This window comes from Maniola jurtina, chromosome 19 (genome assembly GCF_905333055.1).
Source record: "Maniola jurtina chromosome 19, ilManJurt1.1, whole genome shotgun sequence".
In the NCBI taxonomy this organism is placed as follows: domain Eukaryota; kingdom Metazoa; phylum Arthropoda; class Insecta; order Lepidoptera; family Nymphalidae; genus Maniola; species Maniola jurtina.
Window position 1 is genome coordinate 4,664,567 of NC_060047.1, and position 23,534 is coordinate 4,688,100.

At 36.4% G+C, this 23,534-nt stretch overlaps 1 protein-coding gene and 1 non-coding gene across 5 annotated transcripts in view; both read left to right on the forward strand.

The window, feature by feature from the left end:
- Positions 1-11,823: 11,823 nt before the first annotated feature.
- The window catches only part of LOC123875177 (protein doublesex), a 272,131-nt gene continuing 260,420 nt past the window's right edge, over positions 11,824-23,534 (forward strand). For all 4 annotated transcript variants that reach the window (XM_045920866.1, XM_045920867.1, XM_045920869.1 and 1 more), the window contains exon 1: positions 11,824-12,615. In XM_045920866.1, the coding sequence (XP_045776822.1) occupies positions 12,114-12,615 (502 nt within the window). In that variant the 5' untranslated portion in view covers positions 11,824-12,113. The remainder of the gene's footprint in view (positions 12,616-23,534) is intronic.
- On the forward strand, positions 14,175-14,246 carry Trnas-cga. The gene has a single exon. It is a non-coding gene; the product is annotated as a tRNA-Ser (tRNA).

A 23,534-nucleotide genomic window follows, 5' to 3' on the forward strand; every position in this document is an offset into this window, starting at 1 on the left:
GTTGGTACCATCGTACAAGATAGTGAAATTACACTATTATGTAGAGCACTGCAAGATTGCGCCATCTACATGTGATTTAGTAGGTAAACAATAGATAGAATAGATACGGTAGGTTATCATTGTTCTTGTTAAAAAAATGAATTTGAATTGTGATTGATATATGTATAATGAATATATGAATGATATATGATGAATATTATGAATATTAAATGACTATGGCTATGACTATGACTAAATTATTTTTTTCCTGAATACATTTAAATTTTTTTTTGTGATGTAGCCACTAATTCACGGTTTTCGGATTTTTTTCTTTTCTTGTGCTATGCCTGCCAAATGTCATGATTCTAGGTCAACAGGAAGTGCCCTATAGGTTTTGAATCCCTTCCGTGTTTTAATAGATACGAAAGACACAGAAAGACAGACATCGAAGTGATCTTATAAAGATTCCTTTTTTCCCCGGAGATACGGAACCCTAAAAATATGACAAGTAAAAATCTATTTTTACAGAATATTAGTATATCCTTTTATATAGAAAGAGTTATTACGAGTGCGTTTTTTATTTCTTATGTAGTATAAGTAGGGAGCTTGTAAGAGTTGTAAGCGTTCCCTATAATTTAGGTTCTCGCCCAAAGCGCATAAAGTAAATTAATTTGACAACTTAAAAGCACTTTAATAAAAAATTATTTGAATAAAGATACCTATATTCTATTCTAAGTGAATAAGTATAAAAAAATTAGTACAATCCCCATACGAATTACTTTTAGCTTAATCAACCCAACACCTGTTGAGTAGTTGCAGTTTGCTGTAGTTAGGTGCCACATCGATGAGTAATGAATTGAGTATGCATCCTGGTATGTGTTCTAGAAATAGGTATAAAAATATATGATTCATCACCATCATTATTATCAACGAGAGACGTCACTGCTGGACATAGGTTGTAAGAAACATCCACACGCTATGGTCTTGTTCTCTGCTACTCGTTTGATGTCGTCGAGCGGAAGAGGTCTTACAAAGCTGTGCTCTCTTCTTCAATTCTAACACCTTGGGACACTAACGTCTGTCGTGCTTTCGAATGTGTCCTAACCATTTCCGCTTCGCACTCTGGCTATGTAGTATGTAGGTTAGGTGACTCTGGTTCTCCTACGAATCGTCTCATTTCTGATTTGATAACGTAAAGAAACTCCGAGCATAGCTCTCTCCATCGCCCGCTGAGTGACTCTAAGCTTTCTTATGAGGCCCATTGTAAGCGACCATGGTCGCTATAACTGGCAACATGCACTATTCGAAGACTTTGGTCTTCAAGTACTGAAGAATTTTGGACAGAAGACATCTCAAAGCTCCCCGTAATTGGGTAAATGCGTATAAAGTGGGTATTTATGAATATATCACGGATCTATTAATTAACAGTATGATAATATCACCCACGATCGGTGTTTATTAAAACTTTCCATGCAGTAATTGGCAGTAAAATATCAAAATCGTATAAGTATGGACCATAAACTGCAGCACTGCAGAAAACGTCTGGAACGTAAAACATTTAACTTATTGCGTAGTAAAATCGGTATTGGTGGGCCACACCTGTTGTAACACCCATGATGGTTTGTGAATTCTTGTTTGGCCCTAGGTTTACGGGCCGTTATTAAATTATGGCCTCGCGGACCTCTAAAATCCATATGAAATCCTACAAGCATAATGATCATCAATTTCCATTTTAATGTTAACGTGGAATCACACTTTACTCATATGGTAAAAGGTAGTATGTACTATGTCCTACTCTTCAGCTCACTGACACGAAACATGCTCCAAAATTTTTTTCAGTGTTCTACAGTTATTGAGTTGTTCTAGTCAAGTATTATAAATAGGTAATAGACAAATCAACAAACAAACTTTTAAAAATTTAAGAAGTTTCTTCAGATTCTAAAGAAACTTCTTCGATGTTTAGAGTTCCGTACCTCAAAAGGAAAAACAGAACCTTTATAGGATCATTTTGTTGTCTGTCTGTCCGTCCGTCCGTCCGTCCGTCCGTCGTGTCTATCAAGAAAACCTATAGGGTAGGTACTTCCCGTTGACTTGGAACCATGAAATATGGCAGATAGGTAGGTCTTATAGCACAAGTAAAGGAATAAATCTGAAAACCGTGAATTTGTCGTTACATTATAAAAAAACTAAAATGTGTTTAAATTTTCAAAGTAAGATAACTGTACCAAGCGGGGTAAGTATATCACATTTTGTACCTGTACATTTTAAAACAGATTTTTATTTATTTTTATGAATAATAGTTTTTGATTTATCGTGCAAAATGTTGGAAAAAGTATCCAAGTACGGAGCCCTCGGTGCGCGAGTCTGACTCGCACTTGGCCGGTTTTTTTCAAGCGTCAAAGATTTCTGCTTTGGTCCGGCAATATGCGAAGTCACTGGTTACTAAGTAACCTACCTACAGGATAAAACAAATAAAATGGAAATCTTGTATAAATAGGCACTAAGTTCAACGCTTATTAGTTAAAAGAGACAGCTAGGCAGATTCACACAAAAACGACCAAATGGATTCTCCTGGCGGCAGATACTTACTTTTTTTCGTCGTGTGTGTGTTTAAGCTCGAGACACATTATTGACATGATACAAGTGTAAATTAAAAATTTATAATACCCCCGACAAGTGAAGGTTACAGTAACTAGAAAATACCGAAAAGACCTGATAATTTTCAAACGGCTGAACTGATTTTCTTGGACTATTCCGCGCCTACGATCTAACGTATATTCTGAGTTTTCCAAAACATCATTTTCAAATAAATAATTATGTATTTAGGCAACGTCCATCTTGACAGCTTGACATTTGTCATTTGACATAATATTATGAACCTAACGGTTATCTAACCTTCTTTTCGACAAGAAAACTAGAAAAGAGCTGATAACTCTTAAACAGCTGAACCAATTTTTTTGAATTATAGCTAAGAACACTCTCGATCAAGCCACCTTTCAAACAAAAAAAAGTAAATTAAAATCGGTTCATTCGTTTAGGCGCTACGATGCCACATACACAGATACACAGATACACAGATACACAAATACACAGACACACAGATACACAGATACACACGTCAAACTTATAACTCCCCTCTTTTTGGGTCGGGGGTTAAAAATATGATGACAGAGCTCTAATGAGGTATACGAATAGGTATGACTTTTGATAATTACAAAGATAGTTCTGTTCTGTTCTGGCTGTAGCGTTCTATTCCTAAGTAAGTACTAATGCGGCTCAAGTATTGATTATGTAGTTTCAAAAATCCTCCTGTCCTATGACTTTTTTTTTAATACAGTCTAGTATCAAATCTTTAAAAAGAGGAACCGCCGAGTTTCTTGCTGGTTCTTCTCGGTAGGAAAGGCATTCCGAACCAGTGGTAGACGCTTTTGACGATTCAAAAGAACTTGTAAAAGTCTAATTGAATAAAAATATTTTGAGTTTGAGTTTGAGTTTACAGTGATGAGATGAATTCTGTTAAGTATGTCGCTACTTTATCTATTAGTGGATTTAAGTTGTTAATAAATCGCGCATAAGAAGATAGATTGAAACTAAGTGCCCTTTTCAATGCTTTTGCTAAGTTCGTCACGCCCTATTGCATTGTTTGCTGTTAAGTATGTCTTAATGACGTTACAACTAATTTCACATGGTAATTAATTGCATGAGGGTTTGTTTGACTTAGTACTTTATGAAGAGCTATATTTTTAGCTTTCATGATGAAACTGAATATTGCTAAGTAGTGTCTATGGATTCGTAGACTCAAAGTCGTTGTTTAAAATACTTCTCATACATATTATCTACATATTTTTTTTTGAATTCTATTATAAGTTAGCCCTTGGGCTTGACTACGATTTCTCCTGGTGGTAACTGGTAACGGCTGGTAAGTGATGATGCGGTCTAAGATTCAAGAGGAGAGACAGTTTTTTATTAAACCCATATTCCTTATTATGTTTCCTGTTTCCATATGGTATCGTACTAGAACGCGAAATCATTTGGCGGCAGCCGGCATGGCTTTGCCGGTTCGGGTAACTAGCCACGGCAGAAGCCTCCTACTGAAATGCAATGAAATACTTACTTATTTTTAACCCCCGACCCAAAAAGAGGGGTGTTATAAGTATGACGTGTGTATCTGTGTATCTGTCTGTGGCATCGTAGCTCCTAAACTAATGAACCGATTTTAATTTAGTTTTTTTTTGATTGAATGGTGGCTTGATGGAAAGTGTTCTTAGCAATAATCCAAGAAAATCGGTTCAGCCATTTGAAAGTTATCAGCTCTTTTCTAGTTACTGTAACCTTCACTTGTCGGGGGTGTTATAAATTTTTAATTTACACTTGTATGTAGGACTACATGTGCCACTTATGATAAGTAGGTAATCCGTGATGAAGTCTCGAAAAGCAGATTCCGAAAGGAGCAGAAGGATAACTTCCAATCCTTTAGAAACACCTATAGAAAATATGTATACCTACCTACCTACCCACTAAGATACATTATATTCCATCTTGAGTCTAAACTAAGATTGGAGATACAACTGTACAGAACTAGGGAAATCTTTTGTATGGAGGTAGGTACCTATACCTACTTTATTCATGCCAAATCAAATCGAAGTGGGAGAATCATATCCACGTGGTCTAATGTGTCTTACACGTGTATGAACAGTGGCATAAGTAAATAGAAACAAGATAAAATACAGCATGTACATAATATGCTATGTTCTGTGTATAGGTACATATCTATGTTAACAACAATACACTTAGATTTATGCTACGTACTAGCTGACGCCCGCGACTTCGTCCGCGTGGATTTAGGTTTTTCGAAATCCCGTGGGAACACTTTGATTTCCCGGGATAAAAAGTAGTAATGTGCTAATCCAGGATATCTATCTCCATTCCGAATGTCAGCCAAATCCGTCCAGTGGTTTTAGCGTGAAGGAGTAACAAACATACACACACACACACACACATACAAACTTTCGCTTTAATAATATTAGTGTGATAAATATTTTTAGTACCTATAAATATCTATTTCTTAAGAAGTATTCTAAGTAAGTATTATGAGTGAGTATTATTAAAAAGTTATTTCTCCTCGCACATTTTTTCTAACTCACTTCTAATACATATTGTATTAGAAGTGAGTTTGAAAAAATAGATAGAAAAAATCAATGACCTTTTGGAAAAAATGAATAGAATTAGGTATGTACTGTACAAAGTCAAGATGTTTAGATGATAGATATTTGTGACTATCGCACAAAACCGCTAAACGTACATACTTTATTCAATTTAATTTGGTACATACTTAAACCATTTTCTGAATGGAAAAACGAAGGATTTCTTCAGTTCTTTAAAAGAATTAAATAAATTCGTCGACATGACAGAAATCTGCCGGAAGCTAAGATTTTAACTTGTGTGGCATAAAAAACTGGATTATATCCAAATTTTCAAGTGCTCAAAGGATTTACAGCAGACTGAAATAAAATTAGAATGGTTAGAGTGCACAAATATTATGTTCCCCTTTCAGATGATCTCAATTTATTTATTTGGGAAACTTTAGAAGATACTGAGCATCCTCTGTTGATTCGATCGAGTCACCTTCAGTCAGATAAGGATAAGGCAGTGTGTAGCCGCCGAAGAGCTATTAAAGTTTTTATGGCAACACACGTTTCTCATACTCATTAGCAAGACTGGACTGATGACTTTACTAACAGCGATTGTTACCTGACATCTCAATTACAATCTTTCGCTAGGGTTAAACGTTAACAGGGCTGTCTCCGTCACTTACTCCATACAATCGTAGTACCAATTTCATTTGAATATTAAGCAACCAAAGACCATGAAATTTTGCAGACCTGTTCTAGAAACTAATATCTGTGCCTGTGAAAACGTCGTGAGGAAATCTGCATGCCTGAGAGTTCTCCATAATGTTTCCAAAGGTGTGTGAAATCTGCCACTCCGGACTTGGGCAGCGCGGCGCCAGCGTGTTTTTTTTTTCTCTCGTCTGGCTTTACAAAGATTAGCCAATTGTCAAGTTTGTAGTTATTTACAAGTTAGAGAAACTATATAAGTATAGACTTCGTCTGTGCCGCCGCTCGCTAACACTCGCGCGGCGCCCCTTCAGAGCGCTTCCCAGTCAGTTCTACCACCAAGAACACCAGTAAAACACAAAACACTCCAAAAAGGCAGAGCACGCGCGCCAGCAAACACCAACACAGACGAAGTCCCACCAGTGTGTTAGACTTTGGCAAAGTCTACCAAGCTGGCATCCTTTGCATTCTGAGAGGAGATCCGTGCTCAGTAGTGAGGCAACGATGACTTGATGATGTTTTTTTACCATTTTGGTACGTAACTCTACAAAAAATACCCGGCTGAGTTTGTTGTTATAGGCTCTTCTCAGACCTGGGTGCATATAGAACCCTCGTACTTTAGTTTTAATTATTAATTTAAGTATTAATTGTACTATTGCAAATTCAGCAATTGACAATCAGAAAGTGCACAATAATAGGTAGTTACCTAATTTGAATTTAAGTGATTTGACTTTGACGTTGAGTTTGCTTAATCATTTCGAGGCCAACATCGCAGAACCCTGATCCATAGCAATGTAAGAAAATCCAGAGATATATTTTTGTGCAACATACTAACTAACATAGCTGTAATATATAATATGTATCATACCCGCATTCATGAGTACCGATTAGGTCAATAGCACCTGGATCTCGGCCAGTATTACAAATAGAAACTTCGAAGTTTGAGCTTTGGTCAAGTGTATATTTAAAACCTCATGCTTTGATAAAGTTGATTATTAATCAGCGGGGTGATTCGCTAACTCAGTGTCTAACTGTAAATGATAATCATCAAGCTCATTTGACACTGGTTGTTTCTTCATTGCTGCTTCACTGAGTGATAATAAAAAATTCGGCTAAGTGCGAGTCAGACTCGCGCACTGAGGGTTCCGTACTCGGGTAATTTGCACGATAAATCAAAAACTTTTATACATAAAAATAAATAAAAATCTGTTTTAGGATGTACAGGTAAAGCCCTTTCATATGATACCCCACTTGGTATAGTTATCTTATTTTGAAAATTGAAACACATTTTAATTTTTTTTAATGATATCAACACAAATTCGCGGTTTTTCAGATTTATTCCTCCCAAGTTTCATGATTCTAGGTCAACGGGAAGTACCCTATAGGTTTCTTGACAGACAGACAGACAGACAACAAAGTGATTCTATAAGGGTTCCGTTTTTCCTTTTGAGGTACGGAACTCTAAAAATTCGTAGAAACCTTCAATTGATTAAAAATAAATGTCAAATGAGTGGATATCATTCAGTGTTAGACACGGAGTTTGCGAATCACTAGTCAGGAATCATTTTTTTTTCTGTTTTCTTTATCACGATCAATTTAGAGAGAATGTTTTTGACAATTTCTCAATTCAGTCCGCTCCTCAACCGTTGAGCTATCGAGGCTCTAAAGTTAACATCGAGCGGTTGATAATGATGATGATAAAGCCGGGGCGGATAGGCTAATCTATACATATAATAAAATTGTAGAAAAGTGGTGTCTGTACAATGTAAATATATAAAAAAAAAGTAGCAGGGGTTGTTATTATATCGATGCCGAACCCGAAACTGTAATTAATTTTTTTTTGTCTGTTTGTCTGTTTGTCTGTGTGTTTGTGCACGCTAATATCAGAAACGGCTTATTCGATTTAGATACGGTTTTCACTAATATATTGTAGTAAGCTTCACTTAACATTTAGTGTTTATTTCATGTCAATCGGTTCATAAATAAAAAAGTTATGTCAATTTAAAGAATCAAGGTGCCCGAAAAGTCACTATTCCACGCGAACGAAGTCGCGGGCACAGCTAGTATAGAATAAGGTCTGCAGCTGAGAGCGCAGTCAAACTTGTCATCGAATAAAAATTAGATAAATAAAATGTTAATTTCCAAAGGATTTTAAGAAGTTAATTTCAAACATTTTATACTGTCATTTGATCTTATCTGATCAGATTATGGTAGAATGTAGGTGCACTAACTGAAAACCATCTTACCTATAAGATGTCTTTTAGATACATAACTAGCTGATGCCCGCGACTTTGTTCGTGTGGATGTAGGTTTTTTAAAAATCCCATGGGAACTCTTCAATTTTCCAGGGTAAAAAGTAGCCTATGTGCTAATCCAGGGTATAATCTATCTCCATTCCTTTCAGCCAAATCTGTCTGGTAGTTTTTGCGTGAAGGAGTAACAAACATTCACACGTACAAACTTTCGCCTTTATAATATTAAGTGTGATGTGATAATATACAAATAGGATGTTTAAAGTTGCCTTCAAACTACAGAATATAATATAATATATAAATATCGCTCAACCTACTTTTAAATATAATATCTACTTAAATGTGAACAGATATTTAGATATTATATTATACTAGCTGACGCCCGCGACTTCGTCCGCGTGGATTTAGGTTTTTCGAAATCCCGTGGGAACTCTTTCGTTTTCCGGGATAAAAAGTAGTTTATGTGCTAATCCAGGATATTATTTATCTATCTCCATTCCGAATTTCAGCCAAATCCGGCCAGTAGTTTTTGAGTGAAGGAGTAACAAACATACACACACACACACATACAAACTTTCGCCTTTATAATATTATAAGTGTGATATTGCAGATGCAAAATGTCATGATGTCATGATGCCAAAGTTGCAGATAACCTTCATCATGCCGTAATCAATAGGTACATCTATGCAAATAAATAAAAGTTTTTTTCAAGTGTCTGTTCGTAATGTCAAAATAACACCTTTTACCAAACCCATAATTATGCATATAATGGCACTAATAACAAAGAAACAATACTCTTTATAATATTAGTATAGATATAGATGAGGAAGGTTTATATGTATACATATAGATAGATACATACATATAGGTAACTAGAGGATGCCTGTGACTTCGTCCGCGTGAATTTAGGTTTTTATAGATCCCGTGGGAACTGTTAGATTTTCCGGGATAAAAAGTTGCCTATGTCAATTACTGGGACGCAAGCTACCTCGGTACCTTTCATACAAATCGGTTAAGCGGATGGGTCTTTAGGAATCCCGTGGGAACGCTTTTATTTTCCGGGATTAAAAGTAGACTATGTCCGTCCCCGGGATATAACCTAACATTTTCGCATTTATATATTAGTATGGATACATTCATACATTTTGTCTATGGAATAGGCAAACTCATTATGTACTAGGATTCCGCTTTACCCTATGGGTATAACGGAACCCTAATAATAATTGTGCTCACTGTTTTCGCGCTCCTGTTTTCTATTGAACTCTATTCTTTTTAACCGACTTCAAAATAGGAGGAGGTTCTCAATTGTTGGAATCTTTTTTATATTGCACAAAAATCTACGCCATCAAGTCGGGCAAGTTTCATAGAACAGAGGATTCGATTAATTAAAAATTTGACCCTGGCCCATAGCCTACTTTGGTACTTGAGGAAAACTTGAGGTTCGTCCGTTCAGTTTAGATCAGTTAAATGTTAGTGTAAGTATCTACCTACTTACTAAAAAATTGGTGCCTTTTAGAAGTGGGAACTGGGAATTGTAAAACACACGTTCCAATCTTCTGTGACGTAACGCACGCATCCACGTCTTGAATGCTACGCTGTACGCACACCAGTCGTACAAGTGACCGCGCACACACACACGCTGGTTGGCGGTGTGATTACGAGAGTTTGCACGAGCAAGTAACGTTGCACGCGATCGGATGGAAATGCTAGGACACGAATGCGTTTGCATCATTTGACGGGCCTACACAAGATCGGCGCCTTTATTAGCGTGCAATTTACTTTGCGCCAAAACTGTGATAGGTTACCGCGATAACTTTCAACCAACTAGGTATAATTCTTCGATTATTGGTTACTAGCTGATGCCCGCGACTTCGCCCGCGTGGGAACTCTTTGATTTTTCGGGATAAAAAGAAGCCTATGTGCTAATCCAGGATATTATCTATCTCTATTCCCAGCCAAATCCGTCTAGTAGTTTTTGCGTTATGGAGTAACAAACATACATACACACACACACACACACACACACACATACACACAAACTTTCGCCTTTATAATATTAAAAGTGTGAAATTGAAGCAAGATTACCATAAATTCAGTAGACAACAATATGATGATCTTTCTTTCTTCTGTTTGGGCTGTAACGTTTCCGTCTGTTGTGCGTGCGTTGCCCCTCCCCGCCGAAGTCTTCACTCCAGCCATCCAAGCTCACTCTAGAAGCCGAGTATACCACCCAGGTTGCCGAGGCGAATATGATGATGTGGTGAGGCTTATCAGGGCTCTCTCCGTCACTTAATCCATACAATCGTAGTTCCAATTTCATTTGAATATTAAGTAACCAAAGTCCATGAATATTCTAGAAACTAAAATCTGTGCCTGTGGTGTTTTAGATTTTTCTAAAAATATGTAGTTTTGAAATTACAGGGGCTCAAAGATTTGTATCTGAATTTTTAAAACCGCGTAACTTTGAAACCGAATATTTTAACAGAAATCTGGAAAACATTAGCATAGATATTAGTTTCTAGAATATGTCTGCAAAATTTACTACTTAATACTCTACTAATAGAACACAATCTATCTCTATGCCCGCGATGCTTTACGCCTACATTTAGGTTTTCAACAAACCCCGTGAAAAAGTTTGGTTTTCCGGGATAAAGGGAGCCTATGCCCTTCCCCGGGATGCAAGCTATATCTGTAACAAATTTCTTCAAAACTGGTTAAACGTTTATAATATTAGACTATTAATTACAATATCAGATAAAAACGTTGAATGTAACTAAACACAAAAACCCCACCTCTTCTTTTAAATTAATTAATTTACCAACATCGTAAAAACAACAAACTAAAATTATTAAAAAAAAGTTAAAAGCAATGGATTCACTCTACTCTACTTCACTTCCCGCCTCTCCACTTTCTGCCGCCCTCTTCTCGCCACTCCACTACTCCGTTACATTTTCATGAAAAGCTTTCAGTAATTTTACTGGTGTTTTTCTATTGTTGAAAAAATAATTAATAAAGTATGTACATATTTTGTCTTTGATCTGGTTTTACCTGTTAACCAGACTAATAATAATAGATGCGAAAGTGATTCTGTCTGCCTGTCGGTTATTTTTTCACGGCCGATCCGCATCTTCTAAGCCGTCTCGCAGACAAATACCTACTTATAGGGATTTTTTAAAAACCTAGTAGGTATTTAAAGAAACAGAAATAGTACGAGTACAGTACCCATTTTATACGTTAAGTATTTATACAGACAATTTAATATGCAGGTACTTAACTAGCATAATTTAGGTACTTACCTATCTATAGTCTGTACCTACATAATATATAAGTAATGGGGTTTTTAGGATTATGTGTGTGAATGGGTATGTTTCAAAAGGTGTTAACCTATGACTTTTTTACGTTAAAAGCGCTTATTTTCACAAATCATGCGGGTTTACCTAACCTATTCATAGAAAACATATTTATTAAAGAAGAACTATTATATCAGCGTAATAGCTTCTACAGAAGGATTAGATAGGCATACCTAGTTCCTAGGTATTGAGCTAAGTCCTAACGGGTAATTTTATTAAAATGCAGTGTATTTTGAAAATGAACGTTTTAAACTTTTTATTTAAAAATTTACTCTATAATTTTTTACTTATTGTCGTTTTTAAGTACAAAGTAAAAATGTAGAGCGTAAGTATTCAATCGCTCTACATTTCACTACTTGAATAAAAACTGTTACAAAATAAGCACAGACTTACCAAGGCATAACTTAAACGCATCGCAAACGGGATACAATTATATCTGCGGTATTCGCTTCGCGTGGAAAGTGATTAAAACCTCGGTTCGTTTAAATATTCGTGTCACATCCAGTAGTTTATAGAGCTAGGAAATGCACACTTGCATCGTGCAGTAGCGCGGCGAGGTGCAGACGCGGGGCGGGGCAGTGCAGCCGGCGGCGGCAATCAGTCGCATCGTGACCGCGAGGCGCGCTGCGTGTGGCATCGCGACGTGAGCGCCAGCCGCCGACATCGCGACCACGGCCGACACCGCCGCTCCCGCCATGTCCGTGGGCTCGTGGCGGCGCCGCTCGCCCGACGAGTGCGACGAGCGCTCCGACCCCGGCGCCTCCAGCTCGGCCGTGCCGCGCGCGCCGCCCAACTGCGCGCGCTGCCGCAACCACCGCCTCAAGATCGAGCTGAAGGGCCACAAGCGCTACTGCAAGTACCGCTACTGCACCTGCGAGAAGTGCCGCCTCACGGCCGACCGCCAGCGCGTCATGGCGCTGCAGACGGCGCTGCGGCGCGCCCAGGCGCAGGACGAGGCGCGCGCGCGCGCCATCGAGTCCGGCTCGCAGGACCCGCGCGTGGAGCTGGACCGGCCGGAGCCGCCCGTGGTCAAGGCGCCGCGCAGCCCCGTGCCGCCGCCGCCGCCGCGCTCCTTCGGCTCGGCCAGCTGCGACTCCGTGCCCGGCTCGCCCGGCGTGTCGCCCTTCGCGCCGCCCGCGCCGCCCTCGGCGCCACCGCAGCCCGCCATGCCGCCTCTGTTGCCGCCGCAACAGCCCGGTTAGTTCTCATTTTTCGTTATATTAGGTACCATTTCCATTATTATCAGTTATCAGGATGACGAAGTAATGATAAGCGTAAAAAGTGCATTCCATGTTACATAGAGCACATCGTAGAACATGTGTGCCCGGTAAATATAATCACCTAGGTACATGCAGACCTCCAAGGTCACTGTGTTGATTTGATTTACTTATACGTATCCGTGATTCCACATCTCGTTTTGTTTCTCTATCAATTTCGTATTGATACTGTGATACAAATATGACAAGACGACATATGGCCGAAATTATTAACAATAATTAATTAACCAATCTTATCTCTAATCTGTCGATATCTAAGTTACTTACTTAGATTAAGGAAGTTACTTAGTAATTTCTCAAAAATTGTATGATCTTACAGTTCCGTACTCGAAGGGTGCCAACAGAACCCTATTACTAAGCTTCCGCTGTCCGGCCATCCGACTGTATGTTTATCAGCGGGCTGTATCTTGTGAACCGTAATAGGTAGAGAGTTGAATCTCTCACAGAATGTGTATTGCTGCTATAAGAACAAATAATAAAAAAATCAATTTGACCACGATGAAAATTAAAAAGTGTTGTTTCTTGTACTATGTACGGAACCCCTCGTATGCGAGTCCGACTCGCACTTGATCAGTTTTTTAGCAATTAATAACGAAGTAGACAAGTAACTTATCGAGAGATTAAGGATAGATCGAATATCGGCCGTTAAGTAGGTAGGTACGAGTATATGGATGCATGATAAAAACGACAGAAAACAGTTTTCTTATTGACTCCCATACAAAATCACGATATACATAATTTGTATGAGCCGTGAGGAGTGTGTCTACTCGGCTCGATGTGACGGTTGTTAGGTACAATGGAATCTAGTAATATTAGTTTAGAAAGCTACTTTACCTATTATTATTACTTTCAATTCAATAGTTTGCTTGGGAAAGTGAAATAATTACATTAACACGTGGTAACACTCTACACATCTACTTACCTGCTTGTAATCTTAGATTAGAAAATTAGAATATCTTTATAGTAAGTGAAACTCAGTACAGTACAATACATTGAAATTCTGACCTCTAGGAAAACTCTATCTTAAAGCCGGGCCAGTGTCCCCAAATCCCAAACATTGATAATAAATAATTAATTTTATTATTGTCTGACTTACTATCTAATTCAAGACTTTAGAGCACTTATATTTTTAACCCCCGACCCAAAAAGAGGGGTGTTATAAGTTTGACGTGTGTATGTATCTGTGTATCTGTCTGTGGCATCGTAGCACCTAAACGAACGAACCGATTTTAATTAAGTTTTTTTTTGTTTGAAAGGTGACTTGGTCGAGAGTGCTCTTAGCTATCATCCAAAAAAATCGTTTCAGCCGTTTGAAAGTTATCAGCTTTTTTCTAGTTACCTTCACTACCTTCCCACCTACCTTCACTTGTCGGGGGTGTTATAAATTTTTAATTTACACTTGTAACTTGTTATGATAGTATTTTTACATACACTTCAAGGAAATTTCTAAATAATTTTTAAATACATATCAAAAATTGCGGAACCGTGGCTTAGCGGTCAGACCGTCGGGCACGAATCCAGAAGACGCAGGTTCGAATCCTGCCGGTTCCGCAATTTTTGATATGTATTTAAAAAATATTATCTAGAGCACTTACCTATTACAAACAAAATATTTGTACATAATTCAGTAATGGGCTGAGTTTTCCAATAATAATTACTTAACAGATTTTTTTGATTTTTTGTTAAGTAAGTAGGTACTTAGATGACCTACTAAGTTTTACAATTATAAAAAAAATTGAGTTAAACATTGCATCCTTTAAAAATTGAGACCGAAGTTTGATACCATTACCGCACGATAGGTTGGGTATCTAAAAGATCCAAATGAATGAGATTATAGATAAATAGATAGATATAGAACACTTTATTGCACACAAAAACACATGTAAAGGATCACAACACAGAAAGAAGAAAACAGAAAAAACAATTGTGTGCAAAGGCGGCCTTATTGCTTGGGGCAATATCTACCAGGCAACCTTTGCTGAAAGGAGAAGTGCTAGTGTTGGATAGTACCAAGTCGCAAGGAATTTTTAAAAAGACATATATATGTCTTTTTAAAAATTCCTATATATTATATAATATGTATTGTATATATACCTATATTTAATATTATACTAATAAACATAAAAAAATAGATAGTAAAACAAGTGTAAATTAAAAATTTATAACACCCCCGACAAGTGCAGGTTACAGTAACTAGAAAAGAGCTGATAACTTTCAAACGGCTGAACCGATTATCTTGGATTATAGCTAAGAACACTCTCGATCAAGCCACCTTTCAAACAAAAAAAAAACTAAATTAAAATCGGTTCATTCGTTTAGGCGCTACGATGCCACAGACATATACACAGATACACAGATACACAGACACACAGATACACAGATACAGACGTCAAACTTATAACACCCCTCTTTTTGGGTCGGGGTTAAAAAATATATATTATATACTATTAAATTATTGAATATATATTATTGAAATTTCCTGGCGTGCAAGAAGAAACAAATAATCATTTATCTGCCTAGGAATATAACGTAATCATAAAATATACTTCCTATAGTCAAGTTGGTAAGTACATATATTTATTATGTACATAATGTTGACATGATACATAATATTTACATGATAAAGTATGTGAAGTACATTGTAAAGTGCCTTCTTGATAGAAGGTGACACTTGTTGGCCTATTTGAAGAAATAACTCTACAGTGTAGTAAACCATTTACCAGCCTAGTCGTTCAAAGAACGCAAAACAATTTTTTTATGGTTCTCTCTGAATATTTAGTCCCAGTAGTATATAGTAGTAGTAGTAATAGTAAAAGGTTTACTGCATCAAAACAAAGTAGTTATATATTTACTTAATAATAAAAACAAGAAGAAAAACAATATTGTCCTAAAGGCATATTGTGTAAAGGCAGCCTTATCACTGATGGGTACAACCTTATCAAGAATAGGTACCACACACACTGCACACAATTAAAATTTAGACGTTATAAACTTATTCAAAAGAAAACGCATTTAAGTTCTTTCTTTTTGGAAGTGTGTTTTGCAATAACAAATAATAGACAAACCTAGGTAGGTTTGCCTAGCTACTCATCTATCTTGAAATTTAATTTGCATTTATTTATAATGAAATAATTATTTATAAAAATTACTTACTATTAAAAGGAAAATACATTTTTTTTGTTGCTCGTTTTCACAAACGCTTCATACAGTTATTCAATAGTTTAGGCTGTGGTTTAGGTACTACTAAAATACCTATAGTTAGTATACTTAAGCAAAAATTTTTGCCAAAATTCGTTACGAAATGAATTTTTCTATAATATGTGAACCTTTTTTCTCAGAAAAAATGGTCATTAGAAAAAATACTAAGTATCAGCTTTATACTATAGTATCAGTTATTCAACAGATGTTTAAATTATGAATTCTATGAAATATAAAATAAAGTTCTATGTCAGATCAATAATGAAATTATTTATGACAAAAGCATAGGCTGAATCATTTTTCAGATTTCAGAGATAGAGCATAGCTACTCTAATCACATGTACTAATCACACCTAACACTTAAAAAAAATATATAGTTTTTCTAGAAGCCTATTCCTAGAAGCTAAGTTGCACGAAAATGATAAAAATAACAAAATATGGTCTACTTTAAGTCACAAAGTTTTTTTTTTTACTATAATTCGACAAGATATGTAAGCAATATTTTAAAATAAATCAATTAAGTACTATTTTCGTGTCGTTGGCGGGCAGGGGTTTGAGTATCTACAAGATTTGTAATAAGTAGAGACCGGATTATATGCAATTGCATATTTGCATATTATGCATTTGCATGTTTGACCTATCTTCATAGATTATTTCATATTTTACCAAAACTCTTGTGATGATGCATATCATCGATTTTTTTTAAAATATTTTAGGATAGGATAAGTTAATGAACCAATGTTATAACCCGATATAACACCTTAGTTCAAATACTGCCTAGTCACCTCACCTGATTGTGAAACGATCTTTTTCAACTTGCAAAAACATTTTGAGTGATCGAAGGCACCACCTCAATACCGAACATTTGGTACAGTACCTGATTGTTAACGTATTAAAAAAAAATACACAATAGGTATATTACTGTAGTTAACTAACTATTAATAGTAATTTTGAAACAAAAAATACCATTTTTTATTATTTAATGTTGCATATTTTGACACTTTTCGTGCATATTTTAAGCATTTTCCATGCATATTTGCATACATATTTTAAGCTTTTTATGTTGCATATAATCCGGTCTCTAGTAATAAGTGCTTCAAATGAGGCCAGAAAAATACAGACAATCTCTATTTCAAATTAGTGATTGGTTGGTGACTCAAAATTGTTAACGCTCACAATTTTTTTTGTCTCAACTATTTGTATGGGATTACATAATAGAGAGAGCGTTATAGGTACATACTAACTTCTTTCCGCAGCCCGGCTAGCATGGGCAGTAGATAAAAATTATATCCCCGATTATATCCACTGATTTCTATGACATCAGTGGATAAATCGGGGGATATAATTTTTATATACTGCCCATGCTAGCCGGGCAGGTAGAGTAAAGTTCTGCCAGTTTGTCATATCCGTTTTATTTGAAAGTTGAAACTAAGCTTAAATCATGGTGAAGTTTTCCGATAAAGATTTTTATATTAACCGAATAAGATGTTATAGTTAACTCTGATCTTACAGCGTCCAACCACAGTCCAACGAAATTCTGAATTCTTATCTTCTTCTTCTTCCAGCCCTTATCCCATGCTACGTGGGGTCGGCACAACATGTCTTCCTCTTCCACTCTCTTCTGTCATCCATCAACTTATCATCTACCCCTTTAATACGCATATCCTCTTTCACGCAATCCATCCACCTTTTCATTGGTCGTCCTCTTCTTTTTTCTCCATCCACATGCATATTTAACATTCTTCTAGTGATATGACACTCTTCCCTCCGCATTACATGCCCATACCATGCCAGCCTATTACTCCTCATTTTTTCTACCACTGGTGCTACTTTTAAACTTCCCCTTATATATTCATTCCTTATCATATCCATTCTTGTCACACCACACATCCATCTCAACATTCGCATTTCGGTCGCATGTACTCGTCTTTCATCCTTCCCTTTTACCGCCCAATATTCTGAACCATACAATGTGACAGGTCTAACGACAGTTTCGTAAATTTTCTCCCTAAGTTTAAGGGGCATTTTCGGGTCGCATATAACACCTGAGACCTGTCGCCATTTCATCCATCCCGCATTCATTCTATTGTTCACGTCTCGATCAATGCTACCGTCACTTTGGAAGAGCGAACCGAGGTACCGGAAATTGAAGCAGACAGGTAGAGTTACGCCATCCAAAGAGATATCAGAGAAACTGGAGGGGCCACCGAAGTCACAGAACAGATGTTCTGTCTTCGTTCGGCTGATCCTCAGGCCAACACTCTCCAATTTCTCTTGCCATCTACGCAATCTGCTCTGGACGTCGGCCGCATCTTCTCCGACAAGCACAATGTCGTCGGCAAACAGCATGCACCAGGGCGCTTGTTCCTGTATGTTTGACGTCAGAGCATCCATTACCAGGACAAACAAATAAGGACGAAATTCTGAATTCTTATAATGCGTAAAAAAAATTACCATTTTAACTTTATGTGTCAAATATCATGTCAAAAGTACAATTATTAACCCCCGACCCAAAAAGAGGGGTGTTATAAGTTTGACGTGTGTATCTGTGTATCTGTGTATCTGTGTATCTGTGTATCTGTGTATCTGTGTATCTGTGTATCTGTCTGTGGCCTCGTAGCGCCTAAACGAATGAACCGATTTTAATTTAGTTTTTTTTGTTTGAAAGGTGGCTTGATCGAGAGTGTTCTTAGCTATAATCCAAGAAAATCGGTTCAGCCGTTTGGAAGTTATCAGCTCTTTTCTGGTTTTCTTATTACTTTTATCCCAGTACCACCAGAGGTTACGTATTTTCTGACACAGGAAATATGTACGATTGAGTAGTGTTAGTAAGTACTAAGAAAGCATGCCTAGCCTACGTGCTAGCTTGCTTAGACGGCCAATTTTCAGGTATCTGATAATCAAGGTACATAAAACCATTACTTACCTCACGTGAATTCTCCAAACTGATTTTTCGTATATTTTAGGCAATATCCTTAAAAATATGTCGCCAATACTCCCAGACACTTCCCGCGTCGGCCGTATTGCTTTGCAGACGCTTTAAAGCTCCCAAAATAAGTAATTACTTAACTGCACGTAAATTCTGATGCTCCATTTTTATATATGTCCACCAGACAACTATTTTAAAACCTTTTACAAGAAGACAGACCGATCCAGAGGGCCAATCATCCCCTAAATTCAATTTTAATGCCTCTGTGGGTTTGAGCGCGAGGGCATCATTATCTACGCGCATGAGACTGAGTAAGACATGTATTAGGATATATTGACTTCTCTCTCACTCTCTTATAGTTTACTTATGTGAATTAATTATTAATATTTAAAAAAAAACAGCTAAAAATTAAAAAAATTGGAGAATTTACGTGAGGTAAGTAATGTATTTATGTACCTTGATTACCTGATACCTGAAAATTGGCCGTCTAAGCAAGCTAGCAGGTCTGTAGGCATGCGTTCTTAGTACATACTAACACTACTCAATCGTCCAAATTTCGTTCGTCAGAAAATACGTGACGGCTGGTGGCCCTGGGATCTTTCACTATTGTAACCATAGACATACAATTTTCGCTGTGTCAATTGGCAAATGTCAAGCTGTCAAGATGGACGTTGCTTAGATACATAATTATTTATTTGAAAATAAGATAATGTTTTGGAAAACTCCGATACTTTGGATCGTAGGCGCGGAGTTTCTAATTTATAAAATATTATAATCACAGTTAAACGAGAAAACATCAATTCTATTATAATATCCAACAGTCAACCAAAGGCCACGAACAATCAACCCAAACCCAAACCATAGTCAAACTATTTTTAGGGTTCAGTAGGTATCTGTAGAAAAAAAAAAATGTTGTAGCCTCGACTGTTGTAGTCGCGTAGGTGTGCATGGCACCATTAAATATCGTAAATATAGGCAATGACCCTCCGCGCGGCTGAGGTTCCCGCATCGTAGTCGCTTTGTCGCGCAGGTTTGGATGATGCATTAGGCGCACCTTCTTTATATTTTATCTGCTTGAACTCAGCTTATTTAGTTTGACAAAATACGTTTAAAATTCATCATTATCAGGATCAACCCATCGTCGGCTCACTACTGAGCACAAGTCTCCTCTCAGAATGAGAAGCTACCACACTGGCAAAGCCCGTATTGGCACACCTCACGCACCTTTGTGGGAGCATTATGGCCAACTCTTAAGCATGCAGGTTTCCTGACGGTGTTTTCCTTCACCACTTCGTTGTCTGTCTGTGTGTCATCTTTCAAGAGAATCAAAACTTATAAATTGGGTACTTCCCGTTTACGTAGAATCATGAAAGGCAGGTAGCAATATCTTATAGCCCAAGTACTCTACTCCTGTGGCCCAAGTAAACAGAAAAATCCGACAACTGAATTGTCATTACATAAAAAAAAACTTGTACGGAACTCTTCATGTGTGAGGCAGACTCGCACTTGACCGGTTTTTGAAAGTTATGTCAAATAAAAATTTTACATGCAATAACAAACAAAATGAAATACAAGCCAATTTATTCCTTCTTTCATCGGGTGAAAGTCGATTTCAATTTAATCGTAGGTATATCTTGAAAAGCGAACTATTATACGACTACGTAAAATGGGTACATTTTTAAAGCAACGACATGTTAGAAACAGATATTTCGTTTTGGTCATGTTAAACTATGTGAGTCATTCAGATAATTCTTGATTTAGTGATGTTCGGTTAAAAATATTTCATGGAACGTATAATTAACATAACATTGATGTTACCTTTGAAGAGATATTAGCTGCCTTATTGGATTTATATTATTATAGAAATTGGGTTTTAGAATGGCACAAATAAACGGTAATTTATGAATAAAAGTTTAAAAAGCGTGAAATAAAAATTAAATTAAAAATTTAAAAAACCCCCGACACATAAACCTCTAAAAAGTAAAAAAATAATAGGTAAGTATGTATGGGCCCTTTAAGAATAGTATAAATAGTAAAGTTTTTATCCAAGCGTTCGTTGCGTCGCGCGTCGGGGGACCGCTAAAGACTATTCTTTCTACAACAGATGACTTTCATAGTTTATGATAGGTAGCGGTCCCCTGGCGCAACGAGCGCTTGGATAAAAACTTTACTATTTATACTATTCTTAAAGGGCCCATACATACTTACCTATTATTTTTTTACTTTTTAGAGGTTTATGTGTCGGGGGTTTTTTAAATTTTTAATTTAATTTTTATTTTAGTTCTTATTTTAGAGGTGAACCGTACTTTTCACATGACAGTGGACCCATTGGGTTAAAATGGCGCGTGAGAAGTTTGTACCGACTATATCTTGTTTACACAGTGATACCTAACTCAAATCGATTGTATAAAGTTCCACTGTCCATGACATTTGAGCTAGCTATTTCAGAAAATAGGTTACGCGGCGCGATGACAAAGTGATTCGAGACTTAAGTGATGCTCCTATTTCACTACATTTTAATACATGGACGTATTATAACTATGGACCGATAATAAACTGAAAATGCGTGTCAATTATTTTTGTGTGCGTAAGTCATTTTGTCACTGTGTGCACCATCTAGGGCTGGGACGGCGAATTTGGGTATATCGATACCACATCAAAATTAATTTTCTATGTTACTACGACGGACTACGTGCAATATATACTTATCCATACTAATATTATAAATACGAAAGTGTATCTCAGTCTGTCTGTTAGCTTTTCACGGCCCAGCAGCTTAACCGATTTTAATGAAAGGTACAGAGTTACCTTGGGAGCGGACATAGGCTACTTTTATCGCCGAAAAATCAAAGAGTTCCCATGGGATTCTTAAGGCCCATCCGTTATACCGATTTATATGAAATTTGATACATAGGTAGCTTACGTCCTGGAAATTGACGTAAGCAACTTTTTACCCCAGAAAATTAAAGATTTCCCATGGGATTTTTAAAAATCTATAAATTCCTGCGGACGGTTATTATATATTCAGTAAAAACAAGAGTAAAATGAAACACTTTTCAAATAATTCAAATCAATTTATTAGTATTATTACTATAATTAATAACGTAGGCAATAAAAGGCATATTTTATATTATGTTACTTTTTGTGGCGGAAAGTTTCTGACAGTATTGAATATTAATTATTCACAATCTTCTGTAAAACATACTTACTTATATTATATCTACACTCAGACTTTAAGAAAAGTGAGTAATGTTATACATATGTACCTTTAGCAGGCAGCAGCTGATACTTATAAATTGGCCGTTTCTCAGAAAATAAGTACATAAATACAGTCTGGCGCTTCCGGGATCTTGCTCTATTATAAAATAAAAAGCCAAGTAAAAGTCAAGAATTCTAGGTCAACAAATTATAGAGAGCTGGACGTAGAAAACTGACTGAGGAAAATGCTCAAAACCTTCGTTTTTGTTTCATTATTAGCCAGCTCTCGAAGTTTGTTTCGTTCGTCCTTTATAACCTGAAATTAAATGAATTAATGTATGTCTTGCTGTTACCTAGTCAAAAATGCATAATTCTTTATGATGATAATAAAATTTAAAAAAATATCAGTAAAACAATTAGGTAATTTTTAATTTTAGAAATTATTTAAACTCACTTGTACCTCAAACCTTAAAATTAAGTATATATTATAACATAATATCTACTAAGTTTTTTTTCCATAATAATTACTGTCTCTCTTTGCTGTACCTATTCTACTCCCTTTACAACCTCTCGCACTGCCAAGGGTCACTGGTAGAGATCTCTTATAGAGATAAGTGCTTCCCTGTCCACTTTATACAAATATACTTGTACAAATAAAAAAATTAATAAATTAATTAATTGTTGGTGTCTTTTTTGTTTAACTATTGTCAAATAAAGAAAAGTGTAACATTACTACATATTTATTTGTAGATAAGTACCTACATACAATTTGAAAGAGCTTAGTGCTTACTGGTTGATGGTATTGACTTTTGAGGATATCTTTCAAATATAGTAGGTATTGCATCTGATTTCAATTTATTTATTTTCAAACCAGAAACATAACAAGACTCTTCCAAATGTTTGGAGCATAGACGAGAATATACCTTTCACTTCCAGATTTTCGTTTTATTGTCCAAATCCACGCAGTTCTAATTTCAGGACAATTTGGAAATCTACAAAAGTAAGCAAATGTTATTTATACGATAAAAGACAAATTTGATTTTATCGATAAAGTGTGTACACATCACTACAAATGATGCCTAAAATAATTCATAAATTAAAATTAAATTGCGCTGTAAAACGTGATTTTTGTCAGTATTACACGAGATAATTACACTTATAACATGTAAATCTTTAATTTTAGCGATTTTCGGAATAAAAGTCGCGGTTGGTATCGATGAAATAGTTATTAAAGACTTACCTATGAAAAGGAAATTCAGGAACTTGGACGCCTTCTTTCTTATATCTTGAGGCACAAAACACAGCGTCACACATTTGGTTTTTAGTTTTTATCTTAATTTTAACCCAGACTTTTGTGATTTTTAAAATTTTATAAAAACGCTGCATCAAATCCCAATGTTTTGTCTCCAAATGCTGGCAACTACTGTCACCAGTTACACATACAGTGCGTTGTTGCCAGACTTATATGAGCTATCGCTTTTACCCGAACGGAGGTTCCGTGAAATAGACGGAGA